Source organism: Antennarius striatus, chromosome 17, assembly GCF_040054535.1.
Source record: "Antennarius striatus isolate MH-2024 chromosome 17, ASM4005453v1, whole genome shotgun sequence".
NCBI classification, from domain to species: Eukaryota; Metazoa; Chordata; class Actinopteri; order Lophiiformes; family Antennariidae; genus Antennarius; species Antennarius striatus.
This window is the reverse complement of record NC_090792.1, coordinates 14,249,421-14,262,717: the sequence shown is the minus strand read 5'-3', so window position 1 is coordinate 14,262,717 and position 13,297 is coordinate 14,249,421. Positions and strand designations below refer to the sequence as shown.

Here is a 13,297-nt window from a genome sequence, read left to right as displayed (position 1 = left end):
TTTGTTCCTGGTTTTAATCCGACCTCACCAATATGGCGGACGGACGACGACGACTTCCGGTCGTGCCTCCAGAACGCTTGATATGACCTCACATAAATGTTGCACTGCTTTTGAAACTTGCAGTAAAACAAAACAGCTGTCAAGGTAACCTACAGACCGGTGCTACTGCTGTTCCACAGATCCGCATTTGCCACACGTAGACGGTTATGTATATTAAATCTTATTACATTTTGGAAACTTGTTTTATTAGTGTGCATTTTGAACTTTTACAAACGTGTTGTAGCTAACTGCGAGCATTCGCAGACGTCCAGCTGTTAAATGCTCGCTAGCTTACTGGTTAAACCCGTTGAACTGTTTGGTGCATTTTAACTAAATTATCTGTCATTTCGATCTCTTCTGTGGCTAATGCTAATATAATGTTGAGTTAACCCAGCAACATTAACCTGAATAGTTAAGCTAGCAAAGTCGGTCAATAGTAATCGTTGTGGCAGCGATCGGTGTCCTGGATTTTAGCTTCTCTAATGTTAGTCAGCTAAATTATTACTAATTGTGACCTAGTTTAAGAAATTGGTGACATATTTTTAACATTGGTGGAAACGTAAGAGCACACACACATCGATGCTATATTCTGATCTCTTCCAATACCAGCCTAGAAATCCCATCACTTCCTCATTTCCTGTTTTGAACGAGGGTAGTTTTTGTTTTGTTTTTTGCTGTCCGCCTTCAAATGACTGGGAAAAAAAACTAATTCGTTAATCGACTAATCTAATGAGCTCTAACCGAGGCAGTAACATGTTTGCCTCCCCTGTGTTCTTCACCCGTAGGAGAGGAAAAGGCGGTCATGGCAGAGATGGAGGAAGACATCGGAGATCTCCCAGCCAGAGACGATGACAATGACTCAGACGGGGATGATGATGACAGACTGTTTGCTTGGATGGTAAATGATGACATGGAGGAAGATGAGGAAGAGGTGGAGGATGAACAGCCTTTGGACACTGAAGCATCTGAGTCGTTTGAGTTGGATATCCCAGCTGAACGCAGTGGTCACATAGCAGTAGTTGACAGAAACATCATGTACGTGTGGGGTGGATACAAGGTAAGACATCAATCTGTATTTTCAGTACGATTTATCCCCCCCCTGCATGCTTAAGATTGAGTTAAATTCATTTTTCTTCCCTCTGCACAAGAATACTCAAAACAGTGGATTCTTTGACTTGTATTTACCAAGAAATGAAATATGGACGTACAACATGGAGTCAGGCATTTGGTAATAGTATTTAATTTACATATTCATACTAATGATTTTATCTCAAACATGTCATTCACACGCATAAACACCTTAATGTTCACAGGACAAAGCATGTAGCCAGTGGTAACCTTCACACATCCATGTCGGGCAGCTGTGGCGTTTGTGTTGATGGGGTTCTCTACCTATTTGGAGGTCATCACGCTAGGGGAAACACAAATAGGGTATGGTTTATGTGTCACACTGAGCAGAATCCTAAAATCTAATATTATAATCCATGATTGCATTACACTTAAAACTTTGCTTTGCAGATCTATCACCTGCCCCTGAGAGCCCCCAGCCTGGTTTGGGAAGAATTGAGGGATCTTAAAGGACTTCCTCCATCCTGCAAAGATAAACTAGGCTGCTGGGTTCAGAAGAACAGGTGAGACTGGACTGAGGTTTTTGTCCCTGGATTTTGATGCCACATAAACATTTCAAATCCCTGGTATTTACACAGCGTGGATTGGACAGTATGAGGCTAGTGAATGAGCTGATCCTCATTGACAAACAGCCTATCCTTCTTAAAAACCTTAAGGATTCTAATTCCAAAGGCTCTACTTCTTTTTCTCTGTGTCCACTTTGAATTACAAGATGGATCTTTTACCTTAGATGTGTTAAAATTTATTAAAGAATGATCTGTAAAACTGAAATTATTTCATAAGCGATTCAAGCTTTGGTTTCCTCAGTGCCAATTAATGTGAAATGTTCAACACCCGACACACTTGGGAACATGTTAATATGGTGTTTGAGGAGAAGAAGCATCAGAAATATGATTATTTTGATGTGTTTTTCATATATTCTATCCACAGACTTATATTCTTCGGGGGCTACGGCTATGCTGCGCAAGGGCAACATCAAGGAAATTTTGAATACGATGAATCATCTTCACATGTGGTCTGTAAACAAAAATCCTGTTCTTTAGCACTAACATATTTCTATATTTCAAGTTGTAAAGAAAATAATTGTTTCAGCACAAGTTACACAACAATTTTGAAATATTTGCTTCGTGTTGACGGCATATTTGCTGCTGCTGCAGTGGGACAATCCTGGGCGAGGCTGGAACAACCACATTCATATCCTGGACCTGGAGACATCTACATGGACCCAGCCCTTCACAAAGGTAAACACGAGCGTGGACACCAACTTTAGCTTGGAGCAACCCACTCATACACATAAATTGCCAGCTGGAGAACCAGTTCACAAACAAGATCCTGTTCTATTTTAACCCACAGATATAATACCAAAATGTTGCAATTAACTATTTGATATCATATATTTCCTGTCTTTTGTTGTGGACTGATCCAACAGGGAAACACCCCGTCACCCAGAGCAGCTCATGCGTGTGCCACCGTTGGTAACAGAGGTTATGTGTTTGGAGGGCGGTACAAGGTAAAAAAATAAAACATACATTTTAAAGATGTTTGTCTCTTTTGCCTATTTATGATGTTTTGATATCGCCTTGTTATCCAATTCATCTCTTTTTATTGTCAGAACTGCAGACTAAATGATCTTCACTACATTGACCTGGACACATGGGAGTGGCATGAAATGTAAGCGTTGTTTTAAAGGAGCCTTATTGTAGAAGAATCTTCTTGACAACAGTTAACACTTTGTAAATTACAGATTATCCTCCAGCATGTGTTTTACGTACTCATCTTTCCTCCATTGGCACGCATTCATGTCTATCCTGAACCTCCTGTCTTTTTAGGAGCATTCCGCAGCATGGTCCTGTAGGCCGGTCTTGGCACTCCTTCACTCCTGTCTCACCGGACCATATCTTCTTATTTGGAGGTTTAACCACAGACAGAGAGACACTGAGTGAGTCAGATGTTGCACTGGAGTAGCAAATACTTCAAACCCCCCAGCAATAATTGCTGTTCTCAAGGTGCTTTCTGGATTTTAGGTGACGCTTGGCTGTACTATGTGGGCAAAAATGAATGGAAACCATTCAAACATGGTCACACAGAGAGACCAAGGTAAGTCCTCTGATCTTACGAACACACTTTATAGACCAGGGTTCCGCTAAATGACACACTTTCTTGGGTGTGTGAGTTTACTATGTGTGGACAGTTGTTTACATCGTGCTTTACGTCCTAGGCTATGGCACACAGCCTGCTCCGGTCCTGATGGGGAAGTGTTTGTATTTGGAGGATGTGCCAACAACCTGTTGTCTCATCACAGAGCTGTAAGACACAAGTGTTTTCCTAAAAAATTAATTTTTCTACATAATTTAAAGGCTTTACTGAATTCATCTTTCTTTAAATCGATTAGGCGCACAGCAATGAGTTACTAGTCTTCAACGTCCAGCCCAAATCTCTAGTTAGGTGAGTGCGTGAAGAATAGAAGATGATTTTACAACTGAAAGTGGAATTTCATTTATTTTTAAAATGATTTGTTTCGGTAATTTGACTCTTATTTATTTCTCCCCCCTCAGGTTCTGCATGGAGGCCATTCTGCAGCATCGGGAGCTTTTATCAGGATACTGGGACTGCCTTCCGAAACACCTGCTTCACAGCCTCAAACAGAGGATGGCACGCGTCAACACACTGGGCTCCTAGGCTGAGCAGACCTTATTAGCCCAATCCAGAGGATTACAGCAGAATATGTATGGACCAGATGAGTAGTCCTGTTAGAGCATTAGTTTAAAGTGTGTGGCACTTGCTAGAAAAACTCTAAGTAATAGTGGACAGCTGTGAAACTCTTGGAACCAGGTCCAGACTGTCACCAAGCTTCAGTCTGTCTAACAGACTGAAGTCGTGGGAAGCCAGAAGAACCTTGTAGTGACGTAGCGATGCTGTTAATGAATAGCCAGTGAGAGCTACCGCCCCATTCTACCTTTGGGTTGATTTTTGTTACACTTTCCTGGCTGAAAATATTTTTCCTTTTAATTTTAGGAAATAAAATTCAGGAAGACCACTGCAGTAAAAAATTTTTAAAAATTCTCGAAAATGCCTTGTTATTGAGGCTAACAGGGGGAGAAGAATGTTTTGAGACAGCAGGAAATTTGCCAACAAGGATTTTGAGCCTTTAATCAAATAGATGCTCGATGAAATATTTGTTTTCAGTGGTCTTCCTAAAAAATTTAAATTAAAATAAAGTATGTCTCTAATGTCTTAATAAAACAGTGCAAAGCTGCAACAGATTTGCTTTAACTGTGCACGTTTTTATTTTATTTTTAGTAAGCCTTTTCTGTCACTAGCTTAGGTTCTCACAGAACCAAAACTAGTGCTTTGTTACGCAAGACTATCAAATTCTGAAGCCACAGAATTGTTCTTTTAGTTTATATTTATATATAGTAATTTATATACCTGGAGATGTGTGGGTTCTGAGAGTGGCTTTTAAAATGTCAAATGGCATTTGTAACATTGTACTTTTATTTAAGGACTTAAAGTACTGCAGGTTTACTGGGTGTTGTTGCGTCGCACTGAAATGCCTCATGTCAGTAGGGCTTTGTTTGTATTTGCCTGGTTTGCACAGTTACCTTGGTGTTTTGTTATTGTTCTCATAGTGAAATACAATGCATACTATTAGTTTAAACTTTAACAATAAACATTCAATGTTCTTCTCAGCTTTGTTTATTTACATGATTTAATTTCAAACAAATTGTACAATCACTTTTTAAAATTAAAGTTCTGTGAAGCCATTTCATGTACGATCTGTGGTCGCTTGTCTCATTTCCTCTTGGCTGCCAGCAGGTTTGGAGCAGACACTTTAACTTTGCCCGGCATGTTTCTGGATAGATCTGCATCCTGGGATAGAAGATAATGAATGATGATGTATGTGTGATGATGGGAAACAGTTTGAAAGACAAACTAATCTGCAATCAATACTCATAAGTTCTCTTTCTTGCAGTTTGAATCATGCAAAAAGTCCAAATTTACACACTTGTAAAACAAAAGTAGGATAGGTTTAAATGTGCAGCATTATTTTTCGATAAATATATCGTAACAAACAAAAAAATAGAATTTTAAAAGAAAACACATTTTTTTCACCTTGACACTACGGAACACGTCTTTCTCTCTGGTTGACGCCTCTTTAGCTTTCATAAAGCTGAGAACTGCCGTCCGTGCAGCTGGTGGGAACAAACGAGATATTGTGTTGTTTTGAAAAGCACATCAATGCTTCCTGTTCATGCATCACCGTTCTTACCTTTTCCTTTCTTCTGAGAGCCTGGTGTCAGTTTCACCTTGTGCCTGTGGGGAAAAAATGACTTTAGCTAGTATACACTTCACTCCGTTGCAAATAAGATGATGAACTTCACGCACTTATAACTGGAGAGGGCCGTATACGGAGCGCAGACTGGCACAGCAAACAAGAGGATGTCGTCAGGATGAGGCTGGCCGGTCAGTGAGGTGAGCAGGTCTTCAGCTTCCTGAGGTCACGACAAGAAAAAGGAGATTAAAATCGGATAACAGCAGAGGACAACGTGGAGTAAACTCCAAAATATCCCAAAAACATTCTTTGAATTATTTTAATAATATAAGTGCAGACACGATAATTTCATGTTTGAATGAAATGGTTCCAGTAAAAAAAAAACAACCCACCACTGCTCCGGGGTTTTCCTGGTCTGCATCATCTTCCTGAAAGACGACATTGAATGAAAAAAATTATTTAAAAAATGGATATTACAGTCAATAAAGCACATTTCATACAATCTTTGAAGTATGTCATGTACCTTTTCCTCCTGTTCACCCGTGCCTCCCTCCTCTCCTCTCTCCTCGGTGTTCCTTTCTCCCACTGTCCCCTCTGGTTTCTTTGCTGCCGTCTCCACAGGATGAGATTTCTGGGGTGGTTTCTGAAAGCCTGGTTTCCTGACGGGTTCATCTTTCCCCTTCCCCTTTTTGCCTTTCTTCCCCTTTTCCTTCTCCTCCTTGGCAGAACCAGCTGACTAAGGACAGAAGGCAGTTGTGCTGTTAACTTTTTTTTTTTTTTAATCAATCTGAAAGACTGAATGGACCAACGCCGCAGTCACCACTGACACATTTTCAGATGGAGTGACTCATTCTCACCCCGAGAAGCTGCATCATCAGCTCCCTGTCTTCTTCATCCTGGTCTTTGTACTTTTCCTTGATTTTCTTCAACTTGTTCTGTGAAGACCACAGGGACGAAAACGAAAAAATGGGGTATGAAGGATGGACAGTGGGACAGACAGATGGCCAAATAGATAGATAGCTTTATTGATGTCCAGATGTGGAAATTAAAATGCCATTTACCACATTACAAACAAACAACAAACACAGCATCCTAACACTTCCACCAACGTCCACAGCTGTGTCGGCAGCACATAGCGATGGCGCCACACACCCATACATTAGAATACAGGATGTTTCAGCCATTTAGTCTTAGAAGCGTCATATGTTGTTCTATCGATCAATTGGAACTAAGGATTTAAAAACAAGCGCACCAAATTTTGGCTCGATCTGAGAAAGTTTTTTTCAGTATTTTGACAGTTGCTGTATATCAGTATCAAGGGAATGTTTGTAGAAACCTTCTCCTAACCTGGGGCTCCTTTCTCGTGCGTATGCGAAACATATGCGCTGCATGTAGTTGGAGACGGTACATCTTATCTTCACATTCCTTGCTTTTACCTTTTGACCTCTCTTTAGGGGCTGTTGGGAAGAGCCCCCTCCACCTTTGGACCCCTGATCGACCGCTGGTTCGCTGGAGTAAATTTCTGTCTTCCCCTCAGTGTCCCAGTCTCCCTGTTTCTGCTTCTTCTTCTTCTCTTCCCTGGTGACAATAACCATCCAAAGATTCAATCAATGACCGATAAATATGCTCCCTTTCTAGTTATTATTAACAGGAACAATTATATGATTAAATAAGTATTTATTTCATTCATTCACCTTCTCTGCTTGGCAGTCATGTGCTTCTTCCCCTGTGAATCCACCTCAACCTTGAGGAATAAACAAATGAAATGTGTTACTTTAATGATTTCACTTAACATGACTGTTGTAAGCGGCTTGATGCGGTCATTCATCACCTGAGTGGTCACTTCTTTTTTGAAAGCGGGGTTCTGAAGGTTCCTACAAATGAGGAGGGATGGTTTGATTGAGGCCTGTTAGTTTTGGCTCTGGTTTGAAACAGCAGAAAATCTGGTAGCATTACCTGCTCGGCTGTAAGTGGGAGAGGGAGATAGTCGTATCTGGAAAGCTGAACTCTTCGCTGTCTTCATTCTTTACTTCCTCTTCCTCTTCGTTGTCATCCTCTTTCTCCTTCTCTACTTCTGCCTTCTTGTCGTCTTCCTCAGAGATATCTGACAGTTCTCCACTCGCACCATCGTCTTCCTCGGACAGCCGTTTAACCTTCTCCTCTGTCTCTCCATCTTCTTTTCTTTCCTCCTCACCTTGATCTTCAGTACTGCTCTCATCGCCTGCAACAGACGACAGAATCAATGCAACAATGGATGTGACTGCTGTGATAAAGTAAATAACGTCAGTCATCTTATATCTACCAATCAGTTCCTCTCCTTCCTCCTTCAACAACTCAGAAGTTGTGGACGTGACTTCCTCCATGTCCTCCTCCACAGTCTTCACCTTTCTTTCTCCTTGGTGTCGAAACACGCTCTGCTCATCCACCTGCACAGAAACGCGTGTGAAACTCCATTTCTTGAGGATAACGCAGGTTAAATGATGATAATGATGACATCTTACCTTGAAGAGGAATCCAAAGCCCATAATCAAGTAAGAAGGTGGTAAAAAGTTTTTCTTTCCTGGAGAGAAAAAGATCAAATATCAAAATTAATCTCACCTCAGATCTATGGATGTCTATGGATGTTAGTGTCATACCTCTGATCATGAAACTTCCAGTGGTCAAGTACTCTCCAGTCGGAGCCGTCTTCGACACCTGGACAAAAATGGTAGATATACTGTAATGGTTTTTTTTCATTAATGTCTTGCGTGTCATTATTTTTTAGAAATTGGGTTTGATAAAAAACCAAAAAAACAGAACAATGACCTTGAGCGATCAAATAAGTATGACTCACCTGGTGATGGTGAACCCACCAAGCGCTAGTGATGATCTTAGCATCCCACGCAGCACTGTTGCAAATGGCCATGGTACCAGCTTCGGTCAGGGTGCGAGGCGGGATGGGGTCACCTGGAACAGGAAGACGCAAAACAAAAGGAGGTATCTTTACAAATCGATTGAACGAAGTTAAATAGAGATAGCGGCTGACAAAGCGGATGGTTTACCTGAATGGTTTTTGATTACACAACTAGTCGCGCCGTGGAGGTCAGCATGGACATAGATATCACCTGACAAAGACACACATGCAGGGATGAGCCTTTTAACGTTTCCTTCTACAGTGTTAGAGTGTGTAATAATTCATTACCTGCCCGGAGGTAGCGTTTGACAATCATCTCGTTCTGCTGCTGATCCCTCCCTGCTATGACCAGGTAGTTCTCTGAGCTGATGAACCACAAGAACTTCTCAAACCTGCCAGTCAGGAACAAGCAGATTAGAGAAGAGAGTCCTTTGCTACATGTTAAACTGCTGAAGCAAAGTCAAACCAGCGTCTTACCAGTAGACTTTCCTGGCCTTCTGAATGGTCGTCACAGTCTGAACCTCTTTCAGTGTTTTATGAGTTTTTTTCTCAGCAGACTTCATTGCCTTGGATGACATTAGAGTGGGGGTGTTTAACCTTACAACTCTTTTCCATCCCTTCGACTCGAGGGTAGAAGAAGACAACTGTCTTACCTTATCAGCTGCTTCTATGGTTTTGTGTTCCTTCTTTTCAGCGCTGCGTTTGTTGTCATAGTACCTGATAAAAAGCACACTGCTGTAAAAAATGATCCTTTTCTCATGTAATGCTCGATTCTACATCAAAAATATTTTTCAGCCCACTTTTTGGCATTAGCATACGCTGAGAGGCCAAGATCCACATCCACCAACATGGGCTTGTTCTTTTGCAACTTCTTGTTCTGTCCTTTGTCTTTATTCTTGTTTTTCTTCCCTTTCTCTTCGACTACATCTTTTTTTCCCTCCTCTTCCTCCTCTTCATCAGCTATATATGGATTTCTAGAGAAGGGGAGACATAAGAAACCAAATGGTGTTGAATTAAAAAAAAAAAAAGGAGTCTGTAGCCTAAAGATGCCTGGAGCGGTGAAAGTCTCACTTTAAAAGCATAGTGATGTGGTTGGTCTGCAGCTTCAGTTCTTTGATGGCGCAGGCCACAGGGTCCCCGGCAACTTGAGCTTCGTTGACAATGTTCCCGATCTCAGTCCAGTCGACCTGATTGGCCAGCGCGCTACACACCACCTGCAGCGCCCTCTCTACCACAGGCAAGTTCATTTCCACCAGTTCTCCCTTCAGTCTGTCCACCTCCTGCAACACAGGAGACAAGATTTCTTGCATATGTATTTCAGCATTGTTGACATAAATTGGATTTTCTGATTCAGGTTATTAAAAATCTAGAAAAGCAGGAATCACCAGGTGCAGCGTTTGTGACAGATTAAGCAAAAAGTTGACCTGACCTGTGCTTGATGCAAGGCCTCCAGCCTGTGCTCGTGGTCCCGTTTCACATTTTCCAATTTCTTCAGAGCCTGTTTCTCCTGCTGCAAGGCTTTCATGTCAATCTTTTGACTTTCCATCTTGGAGAAGAACTCATCCACTGCCTGAAAGCATAGAATGAACTGGGTTCATATCACAATCTTATGAACGGACAGTACATGACGAGAGGATCACCGTTCTTTCCAAAACAAGGCATTAAGAATTAAAACCAAACATAATGTACCTTGTCAAAAGTATCAAACTCCAAATACGGGCTTTTTGTATGCTGGGCAAAGAGGAATGGGTGAAACTCCTCGTATCTAGAAGCAGGAATCATAAATCGATTAGGACTTTAGATACTGTGTCTAATGTAAGTCCGCTTGAAACAAACAGTTCATACTCTAATCAATTAAAAGAAAAAAAAATATTGGGATCAGAAATCTTGCCAAAATGAGTTAGGAAGTATCGGCATGTTGAACACTGACAAAAATCTACTATTATTTATTGTTTTTTTTATGCTTCATCGTGGAAAACTGTGTTAGACATAACAGGACATACGTGAGCAGTTGTTCGCTGGGTTTGCCAGGAGTTACGCTTGGTTTGGTCTCACTCTTCTGAATGATGTAACCCTTGATTTAAAGAAAGAGGAAGTTATGAATAAAGTAGAATTCACGATCCTTGTGGGGGTTTCACAAGATGCAGCATTGATGTCTTACTTTACCAGTGAAGTTCTCCGTTTTTTCCATATATGTTTCTGCAAGCTGCAGAGCTTCCAGGATTTTAGGAGCAACTGGAAAACCAGCCAGATAAAAATATTAGATTCACAGATTTACAGAAAACAGAACAAGGAAAAAAATCTTAACAAGTTAATTAATGTTTACTTTACATCCATGTCTGTCCAGGCTCAGAGAACATATGTGACTTTAAAGAAATATAATAATAAACTTAAAAGGTAGTGTGTTTCTGACAAAACAGACATTACCACTATAAAGACATGCACAAATAAACAATTTCAGTGAATAATTTAATTAAATTAAGAATGTGCTTATAAAGGTGATTCTGATAGAACAATAAATTTCAATAAACCTCATCCAATAATGAAAATAAAACTTAATACAAAATTTTTTTCAACTGCACCTTTGGCGACATCGACTTGATTGTCGACTTTGATGGAGCCTGACAATCCAGCTTCTATCAAACTGTGTTCAATCAGAGTGGCTCCATAGGCTGGAGAGGCATTTAAAAAATACAAAAAGTATGATCAGTCTGTTCATTCAAATTGGTGAAAAATGTTTTACAGTTAAAAATCGAAGAGAAATGGTAGCTGCTTGTGTTTGAAAATTCAGAATTGACTGCTGGCTACTTACGAAGGTGCGGGTTCAGGACCCTTTTCACTTGATCCCCGTTTTGTGCTTTGCTGAGGATTTCTGTGAGTCTACGTTTTAGAAAAAAAATCAGTAAAATATAATTAGATTTAAACCACAGCATGTTGACTTTATAGATGTCAATTTGGTTGAAAAACTCAACCATCACATGTGAAGATGTGTTTACCGCTCCATACTGATGAGGGGCTCAGGCGGTCGGGCGTTCTCCACTGGGTACCGCTCTCTCACAGCAATCTTAACATCCTCCACCTCTGCTGTACGAAAGCGCAGCAGATTGAGGATGGTGTACTCATGGTCTGCAAGAATGATGTTACCCTGAAGAAAAAATGTTCGGATATTTTAGTCATACACAAACACACTAGCGTGCATCAATGCCACTGTTCGGTGTGACTCTGACCAGTAGGGGAAGTTGAATTTCAAGTCCGACACAAATACCTAGCATTGGTTTCTTACCCTGTCATACAGTTCAACAATCAAGTGGTAAGCAGCTTCATCCGAACCAAACTGGATGTCAACGATCCTGTCGATCCCAAGCTGCTTCACCTGAGTCAGCCGCCGTGTCTTCAGGTGTTTTCGACACTACAGACAAAGTTTCATTAAAGCTGATCCGTCGACTATCACAATATATGCAGAAAGGATAATAAGGATAATAGATCGATAATAAATCGAAATAAATATTTTCTCTATTTAGAGATTAAAAAACAGTCAAACTGTCAGGTAGATGTTCATCACACTGAACTAAAATTCAGAGACTCGTGAGTTTATGCATGTCTTGACGAAATCTTACTTTATTTATATTTGTAAAAAAATGACAGTCAACAGTATGGTTTAATAAACAATAATCAATTATAAAACAGCAGTTGGTCAAACTTATAAAAAATTGCTCTGACCTTCATTGCAAAGCCTGAGGGCATCATATTTTTGGGCCATTCGAAATCTGTAGAGTGAATCCGAGTCCCGGACTCAACCAGGAGGATAGCTTTGGTGTCTGGTCTGCAGCCACGACATAAAAGTAAGTTAACACTGACTGAACGTGACAAGAAAAAAAAAAGTATTGATATCCAATTGTTTTTACATCCCGCTTCAAAGCGGTGATGTATTCTAATTGTCAGTGCTCGTGTGTTCGTTCATCCGTTCGTTTGTCCACCAAATATCTTTGCAACCGTTGCAGATAGAAGGTGAAACAAAAAGCACATTAATTGGGCAGCAAAGGGGATGAAAATGAGATGATGACCTTGAGAAAAGTGGGTTAAGGTCAAATATCAACTTTAGTACACTCAGGAACTGGATAACATAGAAAGACGAGGGAGATGGCCAGTGTGAGTAAGACCGTAGATCAAAGCTAGTGCTTTGATCTATGAAAGTAGGTCAGAGCACTAGCTTTGTGCTTTGGCCTATGCAAGTAGGTCAGGGTAAATTTGGCATTCAGGGGTGTCGCGGGATGTTGCAGTCTGTGACTGCCTTGTTAACTACTGTACTTGCCTCTTGTACTACAGTTCCCATACACTGCCTATCAGGAGTAAATACTGTACTGTACATTGGCGATAAGGGCCACGATGCATTTATAGATTCAGATTCTATATAGGGATCTACATAGGATTCAAGGGATTTAAACACACAATCCGTATTTTGTTCATTAGCTTTTCATGATTGTCATGTTTCTATTATTGTTTAATAACACAAACACGACAATCAACTTCCTGCAAACAAAACTGGAGAAAAATAAACTTACTTTTGCAGGCGGATGAGATAAGTCTTATTGTCGATGTCATACACGTTGTTTACTCTCATGCCGATGTAACTGTGAAAGAACGTGGCCAAATAAATGAGCGGCTGATCGTGTTGACAAATCTATACTGACGATGCTAGTTAGCTTAGCATCCCAGCTAGAGACACAGAAACATGTCACCTACTTGGCATTTATTTCAGCAATAACTGCCCTGATGTCCACAGTGGTGAATCTTGTTTTCATGGTGACGCTGGAGCACAATTAGTAAAATAAAATAAAATACCAAGGCAAATATATTATATTTCTTTGATCCAACATCTGCAAGTTAAACTGGTCAGGAGAATCCGACCATGCGCGTATTTTTTCTTTCTACGGAAGCTGACGAGGAATAAAAATAAGGTCCAC

At 40.6% G+C, this 13,297-nt stretch overlaps 2 protein-coding genes across 3 annotated transcripts; one reads left to right on the top strand and one right to left on the bottom strand.

Moving 5' to 3' along the window:
• The first annotated feature begins 47 nt into the window (after positions 1-47).
• klhdc2 (kelch domain containing 2) lies at positions 48-3,861 on the top strand. Of its 2 annotated transcripts, none has more exons than XM_068338005.1 (14): positions 48-144; positions 825-1,096; positions 1,188-1,267; positions 1,353-1,470; positions 1,558-1,670; positions 2,098-2,182; positions 2,325-2,408; positions 2,597-2,677; positions 2,780-2,838; positions 2,997-3,106; positions 3,192-3,264; positions 3,386-3,473; positions 3,560-3,612; positions 3,723-3,861. In XM_068338005.1, exons 2-14 carry the CDS (start codon positions 842-844, stop codon positions 3,844-3,846), a joined length of 1,323 nt encoding a protein of 440 aa, XP_068194106.1. In that variant the 5' UTR covers positions 48-144; positions 825-841; the 3' UTR covers positions 3,847-3,861. The 2 variants fall into 2 exon arrangements, with proteins under 2 accessions (XP_068194106.1, XP_068194107.1); XM_068338006.1 differs by having other exon boundaries at positions 94-203.
• A 1,036-nt stretch (positions 3,862-4,897) lies between these two features.
• Positions 4,898-13,251, bottom strand: LOC137610457 (ribosome quality control complex subunit NEMF). Its single transcript, XM_068337999.1, has 32 exons — positions 13,077-13,251; positions 12,896-12,964; positions 12,054-12,156; positions 11,617-11,742; positions 11,330-11,478; positions 11,146-11,213; positions 10,916-11,005; positions 10,495-10,568; positions 10,337-10,407; positions 10,023-10,098; positions 9,763-9,903; positions 9,405-9,613; positions 9,134-9,307; positions 8,987-9,050; positions 8,811-8,899; positions 8,622-8,725; positions 8,482-8,544; positions 8,274-8,386; positions 8,077-8,134; positions 7,942-8,000; positions 7,743-7,866; positions 7,397-7,661; positions 7,272-7,314; positions 7,135-7,184; positions 6,877-7,018; positions 6,298-6,375; positions 5,964-6,176; positions 5,833-5,868; positions 5,554-5,660; positions 5,438-5,481; positions 5,281-5,360; positions 4,898-5,037 (listed from the first exon to the last, which is right to left on the bottom strand). The coding sequence occupies exons 1-32, from the start codon at positions 13,133-13,135 to the stop codon at positions 4,960-4,962; spliced, it is 3,219 nt and encodes a 1,072-aa protein (XP_068194100.1). The 5' UTR covers positions 13,136-13,251; the 3' UTR covers positions 4,898-4,959.
• Between the last annotated feature and the right edge of the window lie 46 nt (positions 13,252-13,297).